Source organism: Eschrichtius robustus, chromosome 13 (genome assembly GCF_028021215.1).
Source record: "Eschrichtius robustus isolate mEscRob2 chromosome 13, mEscRob2.pri, whole genome shotgun sequence".
In the NCBI taxonomy this organism is placed as follows: Eukaryota; Metazoa; Chordata; class Mammalia; order Artiodactyla; family Eschrichtiidae; genus Eschrichtius; species Eschrichtius robustus.
The window spans coordinates 60,264,653-60,288,551 of NC_090836.1; the positions used below are offsets into that span (position 1 = coordinate 60,264,653).

The 23,899-nt window shown below is 35.8% G+C and overlaps 1 protein-coding gene across 1 annotated transcript in view; it reads left to right on the forward strand.

The window, feature by feature from the left end:
* RAB21 (RAB21, member RAS oncogene family) overlaps positions 1–17,535 on the forward strand; it is a 30,897-nt gene extending 13,362 nt beyond the window's left edge. The window contains exons 3-7 of the mRNA XM_068559688.1: positions 729–836; positions 4,066–4,129; positions 10,466–10,520; positions 11,027–11,115; positions 14,260–17,535. Of these exons, the coding sequence (XP_068415789.1) occupies positions 729–836; positions 4,066–4,129; positions 10,466–10,520; positions 11,027–11,115; positions 14,260–14,402 (459 nt within the window). The 3' untranslated portion in view covers positions 14,403–17,535. The remainder of the gene's footprint in view (positions 1–728; positions 837–4,065; positions 4,130–10,465; positions 10,521–11,026; positions 11,116–14,259) is intronic.
* Positions 17,536–23,899: the final 6,364 nt, after the last annotated feature.

A 23,899-nucleotide genomic window follows, 5' to 3' on the forward strand; every position in this document is an offset into this window, starting at 1 on the left:
GAAGGCCTACAGTACCTATTCCTGGTTCTCTCATAACTAATCGGCTCAAGAATTTCTGGATTTATTTTAGTTAACTGAAGTTTAGCCAAAACCTTTTTTAAATAAACATTTTTTTCTAAAATCTGGCTAAGAATTTTATCTTGCATACAATTGTATACATGAATAGTTCTATCATAACTTTTCAGCTGGAGAAGGGTCAACTCAGAGGGATTCCATGTCAGAGAAAGGGGTGGACAGCCTGCCTGGCCTTTTTTCCCCCATCTCCATATTCTAATCCTCCAAGGGAATGGCCAGTGGAGAGTATGGCAAGGATAATGCAGTAGTGTACCTGTTGGCAGGTGGTCCTGGTGCGTGCTCTTTCTCCTTGTCTCCTCTCTCTGGGGAGAACCTAAATTTAGTGCAAGGCCTGTTCCTGGCTTATAATGCCATTGTGACCCATTCTGACCCTTTGGCAACTGAAATGGTTTTTTAGTGAGGGTGGGAAGATTGCTGAGGAGGAGGAAAGTTGGGGAGGGGAGAAGTAATCTTTATATAACAGTAAAACATTAAATATTGATTATAACTTGACTTAAAAATTTTATTTGTAACCTGTTTTGTTTCTTTTAACAGTGTTTTGGGGTTATCTATAACTTTATACCCCACTTTCCAATTAAACAAAAGTTCACTGTAGTTATAATAACAGATGTATTTTTTCTTCTGATCTAATGAGCGTTTATTGCTTTATTTAGGATACAGCAGGTCAAGAGAGATTCCATGCATTGGGTCCAATTTACTACAGAGATTCAAATGGAGCTATTTTAGTTTATGATATAACAGATGAAGATTCTTTTCAGAAGGTATTCTGTTTACTTATGGGTAGATGACTTAATAGAACAACACTGTTTTTTTCAAGTCTGCATTAACATACTTTTGTTTACTAATGTGATTAGCCTTGGCTTTAAAGGTAAAGTATAGTTTGTGCATAAATGATGACCACTCATATTTTTTAATGGAGCATTTAATTCATGTTAACAATATGGATATCATTTATTAATAGTTTATTACATGGCTTTCTCAGATATTAGGAAAGGGAAATAATCTGAAGTAAAGCTTCAGAAAAATATAGAGGCTCTTTTTCTCCCTATTAAAGAAAAATCACATACTTTTTTTGGTTACATACACACTGGCCACCTGAAAACTTGATATGGCTGCATGGGCAGGTTCCATAACTGTGGGGAGGAAAACGAAGAACTAAATCAAGTTTAAGCTCTTTCTTCTCACTAAATTTCCTGGAGGATATAATGTAAATTTTAAAAGGACAATCTAGGTAGTGTTTGTTTTAAAGCTCCTCCATTTTTTTTTTAACCCCTCTTTAAACATTCACCAAAAATAAAGAATTTTTATAGTTGTTTGGGACCAAAGATGAGTGACCATTAAACTTACCTCTGAATTCTCATCACAATTAGGATTGTGACTAGTTACTTATTTGACTTTTTCTTTGAAAGCCCTTCTTGGAATAACTTTGTCAAGGATGTTTAACTAAAGGGGGTAATTTCCAAGGTAGAAACTTTTCTTGCCTTGAGTTACAGGTTTGTACTTGTTGAAATTACTTGCCTTTTTAGTGTTTTATTTTTATTTTATTTCCTAGTATTTAACTGATGAAGCAGATGTACAAGTTAGCCCTTGGATTATTAATGCCATGTGGAAAAACTTAGTCCAAGGAGTAGAAAAATGAAGCAATAGGTAGCTTTCAGATTTAATGATATTTTAAAAAGTTATATATTTGGGGTGCTGTTTGTTATCCCTTCCTGCCTTTTTGGCATAAAAAGAAATGGTTTAAGTATTTTATTGCTTAAAAGAAGGTGGAGTCTATTAGGTTGAAAAGTGACCAGTTATCTCTGGCTGTATAACAAAACCCCCAAAATTTGGTGACTTAAAACAATGATTTATTATTTCCTGTGGTTTTTTGAGGGTTGACTGGGCAAGTCCTCTGCTCCATGTGGTGTCAGTGGAGTCACTCATGCAGCTGCATTGAACTGGGGGTTTGGCTGGGTGGGAACCTGGATCCAGGAGGGCCTGGTTTTCCTCCACATGGCCTCTCACTCCATTTGGTGTCTCATTCTCCAGTACTCTCTCCACATGCTCTCATTATTCCATATTCCAGCCAAAGCTTCTTATGTGACAGCTGGATCCCAAGAGTGTAGCTGCCTGACCTTCTTAAGGCTTTAGTCTGGAATTGGCATGGCTTTAGTTCTGCCACATTTTCTTGGTCAAAGCAAGTTACAAGGCTAGCCCAGAGTCAAAGAGAGAGGAAATAGACTCTTGGCAAAGAATTGGTGACCATCTTTAATTCATCACAGAGTGTATGGGGGTAATGAGTAGGATGCCTGTGGAGGGGGATCTGATTGCAGATGAATAATAAATTTTTAAAAAATTGGTTAGATTTAGTAGGTCGTGATACTATATTTACAGGGAGTAGGGTAATATAATACATAATTGGATTCTGGCATGTTTCCTTTGAAGTGATGAGGATGTACATTTTATACCAGTACTGTCAGATTTTTCTTATATGAAATCAACTAAGGGTGGAAGTTAAATGCTTCTCTGAACATGGTATACATATATGTGAATGAAACAAAAAGATGGGACTGTACTGAGAAAAGTGTAGTTCAGTGCTATTATAAATTGTTGATTACCTTTGTTTTTATAAAGATTTTGTGTTTACTACAGTTCCTTTGCATTCTTGCAGAGAATAGGCGTGTGCAACTGTTACTTTGTGCATAGGAACATATGCACAGTAAATGCTTACCACACATATCTAATGTAATTCTTGTAGTTTGTAGATGTGTGTGTATTTTTTTTAGGAAGGTATATAAGTTCTGTGTCATTTGATTACATACGTACTAAATTCCATTACACAAAAATGAAAGTAGGTATCCCAAGTTGGTTCTTTATCCTGTTTTATTATAATCAGTATATTTAAAATCATGAGTTCAAAGATTACTTAATTTCAGGGACTTCGCTGGTGGTCCAGTGGTTAAGAATCCACCTTTTAATGCAGGGGACGTGGGTTCAATCCCTGGTCGGGGAACTAAGATCCCACATGCCGCGGGGCAACTAAACCCGAGCGCTGCAACTACTGAGCCCGCGCACTCTGGAGCCCGCGCACCACAACTAGACAGCCCACGCACTGCAACGAAGAGCCTGTGTGCCACACCTGAGACCCAACGCAGCAAAAGAGAGAGAGAGGGAAAGAAAGAAAGGACGGAAGGAAGGAAGCCCAGCACTTAAAAAAAAAAAAAAAATTACTTAATTTCAGTTTACTCCCAACCGTGCCTGTAGCTCTGCTCCATCCGTAGTGAAGAATCAGTTTGCCACTGGAGTCATTGTGCACCAGTGGCTCTCCACCAGGGGGCAGCAATGTCTAGAGACATCTTTGATTGTCACACCTGGAGGATGGAACTGGTATCTAGTGGGTAGGAAGCCAGGGATACTGCTAAGCATCATACATTGCACAGGACAGTCCCTCACAACAAAGAACTATCTGAGCCAAAATATCAGTAGCGCTGAACTTGAAGAAACCTATCCTACACCAAAGGATGAAATTTTATTTTACTCTTTTTGGTACCTATGTACATTTTGTTTTTCCTTTAAATGTGTGACACAGAAGCTCCTATGCCCTCTATTTGGGACCCAGTTGGGGTACAAAAGATTTTTAATTAAGCCCATGTTTTCTTAAGTCCAAAGTGATTCTCTATAAGCATCTATTATCAGAAGCTGGAACTGACATGCTTTTGCTTTGGTGAACCGCTTTGCTTGGATTTATGGGCAGTTATGAAAGTTTGTAATTAGAGATGCTTCTGTTTATTCTTATGTGTAGATATAGAGAGAAATCTTTCCATTGGATGTTTGTGTGTGTGGTTTGCGATATAAATGATCCTACAGTGAATCATTCCTAGTAATAACTAAATACATGGACTGTTAGACAAAATTTTGAGGTATTTTGACAGTGTTGAGTTTTGAGGTGTTGTAATGGTAGTCATTGTTACAGGATTTGTTTTCATATTTACTCTTTTGTGTACACAGGTTAAAAACTGGGTCAAAGAATTACGGAAAATGTTGGGAAATGAAATCTGTTTATGTATAGTTGGTAAGCATCATTACTTTTTAAAAATGTCCTTTGTTTCCTTAACACTTTATTAAAGAATAGTAAATAAGTAATTTTCATTTTAAAGTTACATGAGAAAAGAAGAGTGGTATTTTAGTATTTAATATTTTAGTATAATTAAGGATTTGGAAGTGATCTTTCAGGAGATTCAGACATCCATACTTCAAGGAATGCCTTTGGGGAGCAAGTGGGAAGCCCTAAACATGTAGGGCTTCAAGTCCCCCAGCCTTGCTTCAACTTGACCTTTGGTTTTTCATCTTAAGATTATTTTAGAAAAGAAGAGTTCATCAACTGCTTTACAGTATAATTAAAATCAATGACTTAAGCTGTGTTCTTGTTCTATATATTTAACTATACACATTTTTGAGTTAAGAACAAATTTGACTCCAAAGGTATAAGTAGATCATGATATACTAGACTGGAGAAATATCTTAAGAGGTAAAGTGAAACAACTCTAGAACTCACTGTTGGACTTATGGCATTTCTCTTTGGTTTCCTTTTTCTTTAGAGTATTATTTGTATGATATAACAGCTAATTATTGGGCAATAAAGTGTTCCAGACACTGTGCTGTGTACTCAGTGGACATTATATCATGTAATCTTCACAACCCTATGAGGGCTTTGTAGAGGAAGCTGAGCCCTGGAGATAACGTACTTAATAACTTGCTCAATATCATGCAGCTATCAGAGATGGGATTCAAATTGAAGTCATTCAGACTCCTCTGCTTAAGATATTAATCCTTATGAATAGCCTCAGGCTGTTTTCTCTCTTCATTTTTATATAACTGATAAACGGCTTGGGAGAAACCAGGGTAGTTTTAGTGGAGGACATAGAATGGAGTAGTCATCGTGGGCAAATTCTGCTTTTAGCCTTAAGAATTTTTTTGTGTTAACCTGAGTTTACATTTCTTACATTTTGTCACCATTAGATTGGTAAACTTTACAGGTCCAGATCAGGGTGCAAGTTTTGGGAGAGGAACAGGAGCTAATCTGGCCTGCTTTTTAGTCTAGATGCTAGATGTTAGGCTACATGGTGGGAATATTTCAAACAAGAACACTGGAGTCGTAGACCACATAGGAGTTTGGGACCAAAGCTGCAGCTAGTCATTAGTGAGTTTGGCCTGCTTTTGTCTGTCTGGTATATCGGACTTACTGGGAGTGGAAGTGGTCACAGTAGGTGAATGACTAAAGATTTGATGATTTGGGATTCTGGTTATCTCTCAGAAGAGAGGAAGGAACTAACACATTCTAAGAAACATAGCTAACATATTCTTAAGAAAGTCAAAGAAGGGATTTCCCTGGCAGTCCAGTGGTTAAGACTTCGCCTTCCAATGCAGCGGGTTTGGGTTCCATCCCTGATTAGGGAGCTAAGATCCCACATGCCTTGGGGCCAAAAAACCAAAACATAAAACAGAGGCGATATTGTAACAAATTCAATAAAGGCTTTAAAAATGGTCCACATCTAAAAAATCTTAAAAAAAAAAAAAAAGAAAGAAAAAAGGAAAGTCAAAGAAGCCTCAAGAACTTGTTACTGGGCCAAGGTTACAAAGTAACATTTAAAAAATTAGCTGGGTGGGAATTCCCTGGTGGTCCAGTGGTTAGTGCTATGCACTTCCACTGCAGGGGGGCACGGGTTCAGTCTCTGCTACGGGGACCTAAGATCCCACAAGCCTCGCAGCACGGCCAAAAAAAAAAAAAAAATTAGCTGGGTGAATAAACTTAGGATAATTAACTTAAACTTTGTATTCTTCATGTTCATATTCTAAGAAGGTTTAGTAATATTGAATCTGGTAGCTTACTGCCCCCAAGTAGGGTTAGATACGTCTCACTTCATGTTATATAATGTTTATTAATGTTTGGTATAAAGTATAAAAAGCTCTCACTCTCCCTTTTCCATTGGCAAGTGTGACATGGAATTCTGTTTGTAATTCAGAGTTGGACGAATTTTGAGAGCCCATTTACCACAAAAGGAAAATTTCATGAAGTTACCATATCTGTGTAACCAGTACATTAGAAGCCCCACCAGTACATTAGAAGCCCTTTTCTTTTCTTTTTTTTTTTTTTTTTGTGCTCCTTTCTTATCCCAACACTACCCCAGTTGCCTTCCCCTCACCATCCCCTACCCCCAGACATAATCCTGACTTTTTACTGCATGGATTGGTTTTGTTCTGAATTTCAAATAAATAGGATCATATAGTATGGGAGCTTTTCTGTCTGTTTTTTTGGCTTTACATTATGTTTACAAGATTCCTCTATGTTCTTGTATATAGTTGTAGTTCATTTTACTCTCTTTGCTATCTAATACTTAATTCTATGCATATTACACAGTTTCTCCTTTTGCTGTTGATGGACATCTGCATTATTTTTTCCGTGTCTTGATTTTCATTTCATTCTGTATACGTTCAGTGTTTATTTTCTCTCCTGTTTTAAAACTAACTTCAAAATAATACTACCTCGTAGGATTGTGATGAAGACTAAATAATGATTTGGAAAACACTTGGCATAGAGTAGGCATATGACAAATATTTGTTCCTTTCCCTTTACACAAGACAGTCCTTCAAACATTTGAAGCCTACTTGGATGGTTCACCTAAAATCTTCCCTAGGTTTTCAACTGTTTGGGCTAACTTTCAGACATCCTCATCATCCTGATTATTTTTTCCTAGGTTTATTTCAGTGTATCAGTGTGTCTCCTACACTTGAAATGAATACTAGAATCCAAACATCGTCGAGTCAATGTATACCATAGCTCTCTCTTTTTTAAAATCTTCTTACTGTCCTTCTACCAGCATTGCCCAAGATTGCATATACTTTTTAGCAGTCATGTCAACTCAGTTTCTCTTTTACATAGATTATGGTTAACAAAAATCAGAATTCCTTTTTTATAAGTATTGCTCTTCTGTCAGGCTTTCCCCGTCTTCCTACATAACTAAATTATTTAAACCTAAGCGTAGGAATTTCAACTTGTCATATGTTTCTGAATGTTTATGTTTGATATATAATCTACTAGCTTTTTCATGTGTAAATTAGATGCCGAACCTTCTAGGTCCTTATCTAAATCACTGATAATGTGTAAAGCAGGAAGAGAGAACTCCATACTTCGCTAGCAGAGACTTTTCCCTCTAGTTTTAGTTAATCCATTGATCAGCACTCTTGGCTGTGGTTGCTCTGTTTAATAGAGTATTTTGTTTCTAGTCTGTCCTTAACATTTGTATGTTTGTTAAACAAATATTTATTATTAATAATAGTTACCATTTATTGAGTGCCAGGTACTATTCTAAGAATACACACTTATTTCATTTAAGCCTCCTGACAACACGGCAAGAAAGCATTGTTGCCATTTCCATTTTACACATGAGAAAATGGACTTAGAGAGCTTGATACTTCCCAAACCACATAGTATATAGAGATAGACCTGGGATTTTAATTCAGGTCTGTCTGCTACTTCAAGCCCGTATACTTAACCAATAGTATATATTGCTGGCTATGTACCAGGCTTTGAGAATAATGTAGTGAATAAGTTAAAAAATAGATATGGTCCTTGTCTCCCCAGAGCTTATCATGTAGGGTGAGAGAGAAAAACAGGCTTTTATTGTACATTATGATACATGGTATCAAGGGGTTGGGGGTGTGCTGTGATAGCACAGAAGCAAACCGAACTAAATTGGGGGAGGGGTGGTTAAGGGATTTCCGAAGCCAACCAGGGTTGTGGTAGGAAGTGTGTTAATGATCATGGGTTTAATTCTCTCATAACAGTATTGGTTTTCCATTTGACCATTCACTCTGATCATTTTCCATTTGATCATTCACTGCGATCATTCACTGTGATGGCTGAAAAATACTCTATTGAACACGTCCTGTGTGCTAGGCTTTTTACATATATCTTATTTTCACATCAACCTTGCAAAGTTTATTAGCTACATTTGTACAAAGTGAGACTAAGGGGTTAAGTAATTTGCCCCAAATCTTATAGTTTTGAAATGAGCCAGGACTTAAAAACAAGTTTTATCAGATTTAAAAATTTCTTTCCACTAGGCCACACACCATCCAGTCTAAGCAAAATAAAGTTCTAGCTCTTTATTGCTATTAGGCCGTCTGACCTTAGCAATGGGTGTATCCCTTCCTTGTTCTTAATTCAAATAGGTATTTTTAAAGAAGATAAAATTTTTAGTATTCTTAGCAGGATAGCCTTTTCCTCTCCAATAGCTTCAGTCAGTTTTCCCCCCTAGCCTTTATTGTACTATACTTTCAAGTAAGTGCTTACTTTGGTGGTTATTCTTATTTTCAGGTGTTGTAAGCCTATTAGAAAGTTCCCAGTGTGGCTGCACAGTAGTATTGAAACAGATATGAGCCTCAACCGCAAGCTTTAGCTCTCTTGCTTTTAAAAGAACATAGCCAAAAAGGTCTTGAACTTTGGAAAGGTGTCAGTCACTGACAGGCAGTTTTGTGACTTGGTCTGCGCTGTTAATCCATTATGAGCACTTATTGTTCAAAGAAATAGTAGTTATTTAGTAGAGGGATTTTTTTTGTTTAAAATATTAATTATGTTATTAAAATAGTTAGCCATTTTAATAATAACTGGTCTTAGGGAACGCCCTGGCAGTCCGTTGTTTAGGACTTGGCGCTTTCATTGCCGTGGCCCGGGTTCAATCCCTGGCTGGGGAACTAAGATCCCACAAGCCGTGTGGCGTGGCCAGAAGATTTAAAAAAAAAAAAAAAATACTGGCTTTATTAAAGTTTAGTTAAGTTCAAAATGCTGTTAAATAATAAAGCAGTATCTGAATAATTTTCCCCAAATATTCATTTGAGGCAACAAGGTGATTGTCTACTTTCCCTATCCTCAGTTTTTAAAAATAGATGTTGGTAATTATGGTGGATTTTGAAAAAAGAGACCTTAAGCTCTAACAAACCAACTCATAGGGTTTTAGTTAATTGCAACAAAAGTCTCCTTTGATCTATAGGAGGCTGTTTTACCTTTTTACAGTGGCAGAATCTTGTGCCTCTGTTTGTTGGAGCTGCCTGCCACTAGGTGGTGCTTTTTGCATTCTTCATAGCATAAAACAATTTATTCCACTCGTGACTGTTGGATATATTGGTTGTACTATTTAGCAAATTAAGAATTTTACTGATAAAATATAATGCGGGAAATCAGAACTGGTATGTGTCTTCTTGCTGAGGTAGGCTGATAACTGTTCAAAGAAGGAAGAGTTTATTACTGAATTTGTTAGTACCTGCTGAGCTTTAGTATGTCTGCTTCCCTCCCTCAACCTTAGGCTATGGTGTCAGATCATTGCTTAAAGCTGCGCATAATTAGGTGCTCAGATTATTTGAGGTCTTCATATACAGAACCTCTGGGCTTGTACCTCTCAGTTCTAAGCATCGCGTCGTTCATTGGGTGCTTACTTCAATGCTTTATCTGAAATTGTCTTCTAGACTCTCTAAGGTCCTGAGAAAAAATGACCTTATTTACAAGGTTTCCTTTTTTACCCCTATAGGTCATAATAGAAGAAATGAAAATATTTGTTTGACGTGTCCTTTCGTAGGGTATTTTCCCCCTTTCCTGTATGTTATTTCCATTGCCTTTAGCACTCTGTCCAGCCTACTTACCTTAATCTCTACCCTGTATATAATAAGGAATCTGCATTTTGCAGTTTCTGCACTTTTGTTCTGGTGGCTTTATGGCATAATCTCAGTTTGGTTCCATTGTTTAAGGAGAGCTAAACTTATTTTCAGTAATTTAAAAGCTGCATGATGTTCATATACTAAGTTGTCTCATGTTTTTAAAACAAACAGTAGCTTCTTCCCCTGCAGTGGTGAAGTACTTCAAAAGCCATATATTTTAATGCTTTCTTTAACCAGTTCATATCATCCAGAAAACCAAAATATTCTTAGGATCCAAGAGGCTAGCCTAATATATTTTCATGAACCATAATTATTGATTGGGGACCATTTACACTTGGCTAAGACTCGTAGGTTTATCCTTAGAATTCCCTAGTGAATCTTAGTCCCATTTGTACCCTAAATCAAAAATAGTGCTGATCTCTTTGGAAAAGTTATTTTCTCTGACAGAGGCTGCAGCTTCAGGAGGGATGTGCATTGAGCCATTTGAGGGAGGTTGAGGCATTCACCTTGACAGTCATGATCAACCCTCATATCCAAATGTCCTGAAACCTTACAGTTTCAGGACATTGAGAAGTCTGGTGGGGATTTGTATTATTTTTCCAGATGATTAAAATGGCAATTGTATATTTAGAAGTGGCTTAATTTCATTATAAAAATGAATCAATATTAAAGACTGGCATTTACATTTTCAAATTAGGTAATAAAATAGACTTGGAGAAGGACAGACATGTTTCCATTCAAGAAGCAGAATCGTAAGTGTTATCCCTTCTCCTCTTCCTTCCTTCAGTCACTCTCTGTAAGAAGTCTTCCTCTTTGCACAATGTACTTTACCATTTAGTTATTACTCAAACCTCTTAATATAGATTGAGCTAGTGGATTCAATGAAGCGTGTTTATACTGGCAATTTCTGGCTTTTAGTGACATTTAAAGTTATTCCACTTTCACTTCTCTTTCTGGTTTCAGTAAAAAGTATAAGAATGATGCAAAAGAAAACTGTCATGGCCCAATAGTGAGTCACAAAAACTAAAGTATTTGGGTTGCAAATTAACTTAGAATAAAAGTCTTGTTTTATTCTTATTTAAAAGTTGATTCAATATATAGAGACATCAAATGGTATATAATCTTAATTTCACTAAACCTGGGTTAATTAGTAATAAGTCACTAAAATTGCTATTGTAAAAAAAGTTCAAATAGCAGTCATGACAAAAACATAAAACATTTTTTTACGTCAATTACTGATGTTACTTTTTTTTTTAAGGTATGCAGAATCCGTGGGAGCAAAACATTATCATACTTCAGCCAAACAGAACAAAGGAATTGAGGAACTCTTTCTTGACCTTTGTAAAAGTAGGTATATGGCTTTTTAAAAAATATTGGTAATATCTCTGGAGTGATTTTTTGTTTGTTTTTTGTTTTTAATTTATTTTATTTATTTATTTTGGGCTGCGTTGGGTCTTCGTTGCTGCGCGTGGGCTGTCTCTAGTTGCGTCGAGTGGGGGCTACTCTTCATTGCAGTGCACGGGCTTCTCATTGCGGTGGCTTCTCTTGTTGTGGAGCACGGGCTCTAGGCCCGCGGGCTTCAGCAGTTGTGGCTCGCGGGCTCTAGAGCCCAGGCTCAGTAGTTGTGGCACACAGGCTTAGTTGCTCCGCGGCATGTGGGATCTTCTGGGACCAGGGCTCAAACCCGTATCCGCTGCATTGGCAGGTGGAGTCTTAACCACTGCGCCACCAGGGAAGCCCCTGGGGTGATGTTTTACAGTTTCCATTTTGACCATATTGATGATTTGTCGCATCGACCAGTATTATTATTTACTTAATATCTTTAACTCATTTTTTGAAGCTTAAATACCTTCTTTAGCCCTATTTCAAGTAGTAATCAATGGCTATGAAATCTTATGTGTAGTATTTGCTAAATACATATTAAAAAATATGCATTACTATTAAAAATAAAAATGGAAGAGGAATGGACAGAATAAAACAGATTTAAGAGTTGTAACAACCTGTTGCAGTGGATGGACCTTATTTGGATCCTAATTTGACAAACTAGTGAAAAAGAACATTTGTGAAACAATTGGGACTATACGAACACTCACTGGATATTGATGATATTAAGAAATTATTGTAAATTTTTTTAGGCGTGGTTATTGTGTAGTGGTTATGCTTAAAAAAAGAATTCTTATTTTTAAAAATGTTTTTATCTTTTAGAAATCATATTAAAATAATTTATGAATAAAATTACGTATCTGGAATTTGATTTAAAATAATGGTAGGGATGATCGCCAAGAATGGATGAAATTGTGTGATGGACATACAGATTTTCATTATGCTCTTCTTTCTACTTTTATATATGTTTGAGCTTTTCCATATTAAAAAAAGAGAAAGGAAAATGTTTATTATATACAATCTGAAAGTCATTTCTCATATCACCAATAGAACACACTATACTTAGGAAAACCCTAGTCTGTAGAATAATGGATTGAAATGATTTTGTCAAATTATATTCCGTGTAGTTATAGACCTCAGAATGATGGTTTTTTGCTCTAAAAAAATGTACATATACACAAACTTTGAAGTAAATTTCAGTTTTATGTAAGCCTGAAAATCATTCATAATTCTTCTAGAGCATTAATTCTCTAAATGTGGTCCCGTAATCAGCAGCATTAACATCACTTGAGAGTATGTTAGAAGTGCAAATTCTTGGGCCTTACCCCAAACCTACTGAATCAGAATCTCTGGAGGTGGTGCCCAGAATCTGTGTTTTAATCCCTCGTTATGATTCTGATGCATACTAAAATTTGAGAACCACTGCTGTACATATCAGTCACTAGGGGATCTTGTTAAAATGCATAATTTGATAATGTGGGTCTGATGTGGGCCTGAGCTTCTCTCTTTTTTTTTTTTTTTTTAAATTTATTCATTTATTTATTTATTTATGGCTGTGTTGGGTCTTCGTTTCTGTGTGAGGGCTTTCTCTAGTTGCGGCAAGTGGGGGCCACTCTTCATCACGGTGCGCGGGCCTCTCACTATCGTGGCCTCTCCCCTTGCGGAGCACAGGCTCCAGACGCGCAGGCTCAGCAATTGTGGCTCACGGGCCTAGTCGCTCTGCGGCATGTGGGATCTTCCCAGACCAGGGCTTGAACCCGTGTCCCCTGCATTGGCAGGCAGATTCTCAACCACTGCGCCACCAGGGAAGCCCTGAGCTTCTCTTTACTAACAGACACCCAAGCGGTAATGACACTAGTCCTCAGACCATACTTTGAGTACTGAGGTTCTAGATCAGTGGCTTATAAATGTTATACATCATATCTTTATATAAAAGAATTGAATATTCTCTATACGTTTATTTTAAAAATTATAGAACATGTACAAGTACTTATGATTTTCCATATTGTAAAATATACATTAAAAAAATAGAAATTTTGAAAGGTTAAGGAAAAATAAATTGAACGTTTTCTAATTTTACCTCAATGGATTATCCCGTATACCTCAATTTGTAAACCATTGTTCAAGAGCAATCTCTGGACCCAGGTTTAAGAAACCTTATTCTGTTTTAAGGACTCTCTTTTCTTTCCTCATCTTTTCAGATATGTATTTTGCAACTATTTACTCCTAGTCTGTGTCTTATATTCTCATTTTTCTTAACTGTCTCTCAAAGAGCTGAAGTTCTAAATTTTAACGAGGTCTGATTTATCAGGTTATCTGTATGAGTCATGTTTTTTTGTCTTACATGAGACACCTTTGCTAACTCAAAGTCATAAAGATTTTCTTCTACAGAGGTTTCCTCCTTTGTTTTCTTCTAGAAATTTTGTTTTACATTGAAGTCTGTAATTAATTTTTTGTTAATTTTCACATATGGTGGGCGGTATAGATTGAACTTTTATTTTTTACATGTAAATGTCCAGTTCCAGTACTGTCTCTTGAAAAGATTATGCTGTTTTCATTGAATGAACTTGGCACATATATTAAAAATCAAGTGACCATATGTATGAGGGTCTATTTCTGGACTCTGTTCCATTGATTTCTCCTTTCACCAGTATCTCACTGTCATCATTCGAGCAGCTTCTACTGTATCTTTAAATCAGATAGTGTGAGTCCTCCAGCTTTGTTCTTCCTCTTTCATCTTAAACTCTTTTGTTCTTTCAAATGTTATTTGGTTAAAAGTTTACATGACTTATTGAAGAATAAATCTTGTACCCTAAATATTGCTTGTACTTAGAACAATTTGACCTTCTTTGATGTATTTCTAAGTATACTCGGAAAATCTTAAGGATGACACTTGTATACAGTCATTTGTTTAAATCAAAAACTTTTTTTCTCCGGTGATGTCACTGTGGCTGTTATACAACTGGACAAGTACACTTGCTATTAATTTTATCTAGTTTCCTTGTTGGTTGAAAGTCAGAAATAGCTATCATGGTGGTAAACTGAAATTATAGAAACAGAAAACGCCGATTGTGGTCCTAAATAATTTCTGCTTTCTCCCTCTCTTAGGGATGATAGAAACAGCACAAGTGGATGAAAGGGCAAAAGGCAATGGCTCCAGTCAACCAGGAGCTGCAAGGCGAGGTGTACAAATTATTGATGATGAACCTCAAGCCCAGAGCGGTGGCGGAGGGTGCTGTTCTTCTGGATAACTGTTCACCCCTAAGGAATAAAAAAACAAATAAACTGTGGATCCTTGCCCTCAACACGAAGACTGCCATATTCCAAGTCACATTATTTTACCCATGGAATTAGAGAGTTAACAGTATTTTAAATTACGTTTATAACACTGCAGAGACCTTAAGTGCTAAACTTAGTGGGGTTCGTGACCAGAGAATTGGCATTTTCTACACATGTTAACAAAGCAATTACCAATGGCCTTTTTACATATTTTTTTTCTTTAACAAGGAGTAATATGCATGTAGAAAAGACCTACTTAAAGGCTTCATTTATATTCTTTTAAATCAGATCTTTATTTAATAACTTATATATGTTGTTGGAATGGTATACATTTTTGCAGTCCTTTGTATTTTGTGGTAGTTTGAATTGTATCACTTCTAAACAGCAAACTGTTTTTGTTTTCTTTTTTTTTTAAATTAGCAGATACCTGAAGTACTATTTTTGCAGGGTTTGCACAGGCCCCTAACTGTCTACTACACTTTGATATAATCTATATTCATTCTGTATGCTGAGCTGATAAAATACATTGTAAATTACATATTAAATATTTTATCTGCTTTTACAAGCGCAAGGTGCAAAAATATATACAGTGGTCTCATTGATGACTGTAAAGTGAATTAACATTTGGTGATAATGTCTAAGCTTTTTGACTCTGATCATAGCTCCCCTTCACTTTTGTCTTAACTTGAAAAGTGGCGTGTTTAAATTTTCTCATATACTTTACTTGAATTATTGCTGTTGTCACATTTTTTGCCTCTAAACCCATCTAATAATTGAGCAACAGCATTTGCCTTTTGGTTTGGGGGGTTTTTTTTTTTGTTCTTTTGTGCGGTTTTTTTTTTTGTTTATTTTTTGTTTTCTGGTTTTTTTTGTTTGGATAAAAGAGATGACTTCTGCTGATTTCGCTTTAGAATGGTTACCTTAGAAGTATTTGAGTGGAGCATGCTGAGTTTCACTGCTGCAAGGCTTTAGTTTTCTCTTAGGCTTTATGTGAGATGGACTCGTTGGTATGAGAAGAGAGGAAGAAGTCCCAGATAGTAGCCACTCACCAAGACTCATTCATACAGCATGTTAGTGGTAGTTTCTCCTCCACAGGCAGCACTTTTAGATCCATTGTGAGCAAGCTGTTTCTGGTCACTGCTTGCCAGAGATGAACACAGAAAGCTTTGTTTCATTTTATAAGAGCTATCCTTCTGAGTTTCTTTGAAGGGAAACATTTCATGTAATGAAGTTATAGCGAACACTGGAAAGATTTATTATAAAATTATATTCTTGTATACTTTGTTAATTAGTCTCTCACTAAGTTTTTTTTTCTTTAAGCATAGGGCTGATAGAATAGAATCAGGCACTGCTCATAGGAGGAACACAAATTGTGGAAATTAACAAATTGTTCTTGTTCTAATATATATATTTTTCCATTTCTGTCATGCTTGGAAAACTAGTAAATGTTATGTCTAAGATAAAATGGAATGGTCCCTGGATTTACTTCTTATAAGATGCAATAGTATACAATAAAGTTGTTAGCATGAGCAATTAAAAGAATATAATGAGGTTATAGTTACTAAAGAAGTAACTTTCCCAGATGGGTTAAAGTTGAATAAATTGACACCTTGATGTTATGATATTAGAATTTTAACTTAGTATTAAGTATTCTATAAGGCCTCATTTTACCTTCCTTAATTATTGTCCTTGTCAGACTCAACACACTGCTTCTCCACTCTGTGTGTTTAGGGAGGGCGGGGTGGAAAGAGTCTTCAGGAAGATAAGCTAAAATTGTCTGTGTAGTCTCTTGGTTTCCTGTGAAGTTACTGTTTATGCAGGAGGTGGAGGGAGGCAGGGGAAATCATGAGTACAGATAAAAGAAAAAATTGTTTTTGGCTTCCTGGTTCTTTCAGTGGTAGTAAAGAAAGCCTTGCCGTTTCTACTGTTGTAGATGTAGATGGGAAAGAAGCTCTTCTCCACTGGAGTGAAGTATTTTTTTAAAACTAATTAGACATGAAATTGAGCTTTATTCCAAAAAATAAAATCATAAAGCCTGATAATTGGAGAGTTGTACTCTCGATTTTTGACCCTATATTAATGATATAAAGTCCAGATAGAAACCTCTGCTCCAGAGTTGCCAGATAATTATTGGTATGGTACAACCACTCTCGATGTTTTTTTGTTTGTTTTTTTCTTTACTCTTCTTTGGTTTCTATGTACCTTTCTTAACCTCAAGCATTTCATTCTTCTTTTTTTAACCTGTAATTTAAACTAATTCAGTAGCAGCAATAGATAATATGGTATACCTGACCTTGCTCTGAAGCCTAGAAGGTCTTTAGATAGGAATAGGGTGAAAGGGTAATGAAAGAGGACCAATCAGTTGCAGCATGTATACAAAGGAAAGATAAAAAAATGATAAACCAAGGCTGAGGAAGTTTTTCTGATACTTTCTTCACCTTTCTAATACCTATCTTTTGTGTTCCTGTCCTTATAATTGTGCTATTAGGAAGAAGACACAAGTTATCGTGTTGTGTATTAAAAGTAGTAGGTAGGTAGAACCAATATATTTTTCAACTAGTAAGTGTATACTCTTCGTATATATAATTAAAAATTGGTTTAAGATAGTCATTAAAAAGGTATCTGAATATTTAAAGTATACAGTCACTGTTTCTGTAATGATGATGGGTATTCTGCTTCTTGTTTTGCATTGTGACTATAGAGGAAGATTATTGTTTTTAAAAATGTATATTGCAACAATTTGGGGGTAAACAGTAATCTGAAAAGAAACAAGCATCACGTTATCATATGAAATATGAGTGTTTGAATTTCTTTTGTTCTGGGGTTATCTCCTGAAAATAGTCTAAAGCTATGGCTGTTACAGCTAAATTGAAATCTTTTAAAAAATATTAGCCATATATTATTAGTGATTACTTTTTATTTGGCATTAAAATAACAGAAGAATGATATTTCATTTTTAGATTTTCAGTAAGCAAAAGTAAAATTTGAGAAATAGAGAAGGAGGGTAGTAAGAAGTAGAATGAAAGGTAGATAGGAAATTCTACAACCTGACAATTTTTAAAATCATTTTAAAAACTACATTACTTCTATCAGATGGTTTCTAAATAAGGCAAGTTATGCATTGTGCCAAATATTTAGAACATTAAAAAAATGAATTGTTATACTGTTTCTTTTAATACATAATTTGCAATTTTCTATATTATAAATGCTACCAGGGGTCTAGATAATTGATCTTATATTATTTTCAGATAATGTAACTTGCATTTATAATTACCACTTATGTCTAGAAGGGTTTGACTTGTGCCTTTGACTTTGGAAATTTATCTTTTGACTTCTGTTTGCCATTATAGTTTTCACAGTCTTTTTTTTTATATAGATACAGTGTGACAAAGAGGGAATACATAATTTGTGACCATTTAAAATGTTGAGATCTTCTAGAAAAGGGTGTAGATAGTAATGACCAGCAAGAGCCTTACAGTAATTTCTAAAGATATAGAGACTAAGTAGATCCTTAAGTATTCTTTTCTAAATTATAAAATGCATTACCTAGACTTTAATAATTAAAAACTGGGATTCATTGAACATAACACATTTATTTGATTTCATAATAGGCATTGATTCTAGTAAATTGCTGTTCTGTAGTTTTTTATCAACCAAACAGTAATATATTTGGTGTTGTGGACTAAAATTCATGCCACACATACGTCTGACTTTGATGACTTTTCCCTTTTCAAGAAAACAAATTAATTACAATTCTGAGCAAACTTTCCTAAATGTAAGTATTTTAGTATTAATCATATGTAATGAAAAAAATTTAGAAATACTCTTAAGAGTTTCCAATTTTAAGCAAAAATACTTTGCTTCTGAACAAATATCACTTTGATAGATCTTTAGCACTGCTTGGGCTATCTGGGATTTATATATCATCTCTTTTCTAAGGAAGCTGAGTGTGCTTTTGAGTGTTAACCTTTCTGCAGAAGATAATGAACATGGCATGTTACATGGCCCACCCAGAAAGAATCTTATCTTAAAGCATCTTGTCCTCTCCAGAATACTGCACATATTTCCAAGTACATTGCATTAAAGCCAGAGGATGAGCCTGCCTACTTAAATGAACTTTATTCCCACTGTATCAGTTCTCACTTTGATTTTGATACTTCCTGGCAACTGAATCATTTCTTTATTACCAAATACTCAAGAAAAAGCTAATATGATTTCCTTAAATTTGAACTTATGTAGAGCAATGAGACAAAGGTGAGGGACAGCAGGGATAAAGTATGATGATGTTGAAAAGCAGAACAGTGGTATTTGCTAAACTGTATCTTCAGTGGTAGCAAGCTCTTTTAAGGAAACCATCATATGTAGTACTTCCTAGAAGTATAAATTTCCTCAGTTTGTGTTTAATTACCTAAGTAAGACTATATTCTAGGAAAAAATTAAAAATACAGATTATTATAGAGGTGCCCCTGGTGTACACCCTCCCAAATGGTAACTATTGCTCTATAGTGTATACTCTTCAATCACCTTTTCTTTATGCACTTATATACATATATATTTACCTATAGAAATACATAATTTTGTGCATTTAAAATTTTTACATAAATTGTGTCTTACTATGCATATGTTTTGCAACTTGCTTTTTTTCTTACCAATATGTCTAGGAGCTCTTATGTGAATATATACACTTTCATTTCTCCCAAATCTCTTTGGGTGTATTTTGCCTTTTTATGTAACTTCTGATTCTCCATAAAACCTTCCCCAGGGACTTCCCTGGCTGTCCAGTGGTTAGGACTCCATGCTCCCAAGGCAGGGGGCATGGGTTCGATCCTTGGTGGGGGAACTGGGGTCCCACATGCCACGTGGCCTAAAAGGAAAAAAAAAAAAAAAAAAAAGCTTCCCCAAAGGAATCTGGTCAATTAGGTGGAGTTCACTGGAATCATAGAATTTAAATGCCAGCCGGTGCTTACCTTAGACAGAGCCAGGGTCTCTTTTAAGCATGTGAATCAGGAAATAAGAAAGGCATCTGCCTACAATTCATTTGAAGTATTTTACTTTTGGCCCCCTGTTGACTGATTAATATATAAAATTCAGGAATTTAGCATATTTTTCTTAATTCAGAATAGGTTTTTACTTGAGGGAAGAAGGAAAAAGAGGGAAGGTATAGTTGATAGGAAAAGAGGACAGGGCAAACTAAAACGAGTCTTTATACAACTTGGAGCAGTTACATAACACAAGATTTCATGCTACCAAAAATTAAGACTTGTTTGATCTGTGCCTTTAACATATAATAAAAAGTGGAAGTCCCTCTTCAGATGTCTCCCCACCATCTCACATCCCTCTTTAGAGGGATTATTAACAATTTGGTATGTGTCTGTATCTCATATATAAATGTTTTAATTTATATTTGGCCTTTATAAAATTTCAATTCCCTGAAAGCAATTTCTACCCTATGTCAAATTCTGTCCTCAGTCAACTGACCAACTTGCCAAGAACAAACCTGAATCATACCTTTTCAAAAATTTAATTAATTTAATTAATTTATTTATTTTTGGCTGTGTTGGGTCTTCGTTGCTGCACGCGGGCTTTCTCTAGTTGTGGCGAGCGGGAGCTACTCTTCATTGAGGTGCGCAGGCTTCTCGTTGTGGTGGCTCTCTTGTTGTGGAGCATGGGCTCTAGGCGCATGGGCTTCAGTAGTTGTGGCTCGTGGGCCCTAGGGCGCAGGCTCAGTAGTTATGGCGCACGGGCTTAGTTGCTCCGGGGCATGTGGGATCTTCCCGGACCAGGGCCAGAACCCGTGTCCCCTGCATTGGCAGGCAGATTCTTAACCACTGCACCACCAGGGAAGCCCAGAATCATACCTTTTTAAAGAAAGTTAAATCAGTGGTGACATTTCTTGAACTAGAAGTTAACTATCTGACTCTTAAGATGTTTTATGTTTATCGTAAATTAAGCTTAAGGAGTAACTGTAGCATTCTGGGGAAGTCAAATCAAAATTGCGGTTTCTGCCCCCTGTGGAAATGGTGCTGGGAAAAAGGGGTGAGCAAGTCCAAAGTCCTTGATACCCATGTAATTCTGGGTTGGCTCATTTTCTTGGCATATTTTCCTGCTTGGGGAGCATTGCAGTGTCCTCAGCAATTACTTTGTGAGTACTTCTCTGCACTGTCAAGGCTATAGCTTAGCATGTGAGTGCTGTGACACAAAGTTAAATGTATGTGCTCCAGAACAACAAATTTATTCATATTTGACTTTTAATGAAAATAATTCAGAAAGCAAGTTAAGCACAGGTTTACATGATTTTGTTAATTGCTTCCATATGGTATTTTTTAAAATTTAAAAGATGTTCTGCTAATCATGACTGTTCTATCAATTTCATTCATTAATTGAGTGCCCAGAGCATACACGGGGGAACCAGACTTCCTTTACAGTGAGAGCTTGGAGATGGGGAACTGATTACCATTGCCCACAGTCTAGGATGTAGATGGTTTATCTGTGGATATGAGGTCAGCCAAACACACATGTTCACATTCTACCATTGCGCATAGTCTAGGATGTAGATAGTTTATCTGTGGGTATGAGGTCAGCCAAACACACATGTTCACATTCTGTATTTGATCACATAGATATGTACCAGTCAAACTTTTCAGGTGCAGTAATTAGAATGACAGTAGTTGAAGTTGATAGTGAATTTGACGTAAGGCTGACCAGACTGATTTTGAGTATTGCAAAATAATACATTTTCAAGCCAGATTAAAATAGAATAACTTGTTTTCTAGCCTCAAGTGGCAATTAAATGATCCTCAAGTCCAAATTGCTTTTCCAAATTTTGTTGTAGCACTGAAGAAACAGATGCCTTTTGCTTGTTTACGTGGCTGCTTTTTTTTTTAATCTAGAAAAAAATGCATTTAAAAAAGCAACTGTATTTTTTTCTTTGCCTTTGACAGATGTTGCCTTGTTGCCAGATGGTAACCCAGGACACAATCCATTTCTGAGTCATAGTAGGCTCATTTGGGGAGTGTAACATGATAAAACATGTATTTCTAAAGGCACTTTCCAATTTGAGAGTATGGGTCGCCTTTTTCCTACCTGAAATTGAAGATATAGGCCAGAAAGATAGCTTAATGAATATCAGGATTTCCTAATAATCTTTCCAGTGCCTTTTAAGAATATTTTTGATATTACAGTGTATTTTTAAAGTTAAATTATCCAGGTCCCTTCTTGGTCCCTTTGGGAAGAAAATAGAGGGAAATCATTGTTTTTTTTAAAAAAACTATTCCATGAACCAGTTATCAAGAAGTAACTTCTATTCATCTGCATTAATTCATCTGCACTAATTCACAAAAGGTGAATACTTTTAATGATCTAGTGACAGCTCTTCAAAATGTAAAAAGCCTGTAAAGGAAAAACTATATAGTAAGAACAAGATGCTTTGAGGACTTTTGGCTGTCTCCTGGGTGACAAAGTTATTCCTCTTGTCCAAAAACTATACAATGTAAGCTCCCCCCTCCCCATATTGAATCCCATATTGCTGTTTTTAAACCTGGAAATGTTCTTTAGCTGAAGAAGTGGCATTTAGTAGTTCCTCCCTGTCAAAGATCTTAAGGCCAACAGTAGTGGCACAAGAAATTTATTTATTAAGGACATAATCCTGGATGAACTTTATTGAAGATTGTCAGGTATGGCATTGTTAATTTAGTGAGAACCTATCTTTCGTATGTTGCCTTGAGGTTGACATTTGACAGTCCTAATTCCTCAACATTTGGTTCACTGCTTTGCCACAACTACAGCTGTGCTGCTGCCTCTTCCAATCAAAAATTAAAAAAATTAACTGGATGTAGAATTATTTACAAAATAATCACCATATATAAGCAGTTCTCATCTATGGAATGTTTAACAAGGTTATAATTCTAAAATAAGGGGGTGGGGGAGGGGGAATTTCCTTAAATGCAGAACTAAGAGCTAAAGTTCAAGATTTGTGGTGTTGATTGAGAGCTTCATTCAATCTGGTAAGTGATTTTTATTTGTCTTTTTCTATAAACAGTGAATGCCAGGAATATGGGTGAGTTTAATTAGAGAAATAAAATTTGGCAAGGTTTGTGATTCAGAATATTAAAAACCAAGAATGCAAAAATAGCCATTTAAAAACATACTATCAAAGAATCACAGTATTTGTAGCAGTGCTTAAAAAAGGGGGGGTAGAAAAAGCAGCTCTAAGCCAAGTTCTTTTTTTTTTTTTTTAAAGCTTGTATTTAATAATAATACCGACATGTGGGGATGTTCTTAGCCTAATAATGACTTATGCTGACAATATTTAAAGTCAGTTTTAACATTATTAGGGAAGACTGAGATTGGTTCTACGTCCTTTAGTTACCAAGACTAACTAATATCTTTTTTCAGAGTCAGGTCTTCCCTGCACCCCAATTACAGTCTTTCTCTGTGATCATTAAATTACACAGAAGCTTCCAGCTGCTTGGCATTTCTGTGATGAATTCTCAATTCTTCATATGCCACAAGTTTTGCTAATGCTGTCCTTGAATTTTCTTACCATCTTTGCCCTCCTTTTTTGTTGTTGTTGGTGTTTGTGGTGGTGGTGGGTTTTTTTTTGAAGCTGATCATGGCACTGCCTGTTATCTTTCGGAAACACTTGAACTAGAGAACTTTAGCTGTGTACTACCATTTTTGCCCTAATGTTGAAAACTGGGTAGAAGTTAGTGTCCCCAAATTCTTAATTTCTGTTAGAAAATTTTTTAATGTTTTCAGCTTCTTCAGTATTTCAAGGTAATTTAGCTGTTTTTGTTTTCTGGTTACTTTGCAATTAAAACTTGCACATGCCAGTTATTTATAATTAATTCAGTACATTTAATGGGATATTTAAAGCAAACCACTACACTTACTATATTAAGTCAAGTGAATTTTTATGCTATTTTAATGTACATACCAAGAAATGCTAAAAGGAAACTTTGCATGTGCCTGATGGGGCACCCCAACTCAGAATTAAACAGCGAATGGACAGGAAAAGAGGCAAAAGGTAAAATAAACTTGAGTCATAATCTCAGGTTGTCACTTACACTGATTAGCTTTGTAGATGGACATTTATGTACAGGCATACCTTGTTTCAGTGAGTTTTTGCTTTATTGCACTTCGAAGATTTTTTTTTTTTTTTTACAAATTGGAGTTTGTGGCAACCCTGTGATAAGCAAGTCTATCAGCGCCATTTTTCCAACAGCATTTGCTCACTTTGTGTCTGTGTGTCACATTTTGGTGATTCTCATGATATTTCAAGCTTTTTTATTATTGTATTTGTTATGGTGATCTAGGATCAGTGATCTTTGATTTTACTATTGACATTTTTTGGTGTCTTTTATTTTTGAATTTTATTTTATTTTTATACAGCAGGTTCTTATTAGTTATCCATTTAATACATATTCGTGAATATATGTCAATCCCAATCTCCCAATTCATTCCACCACCA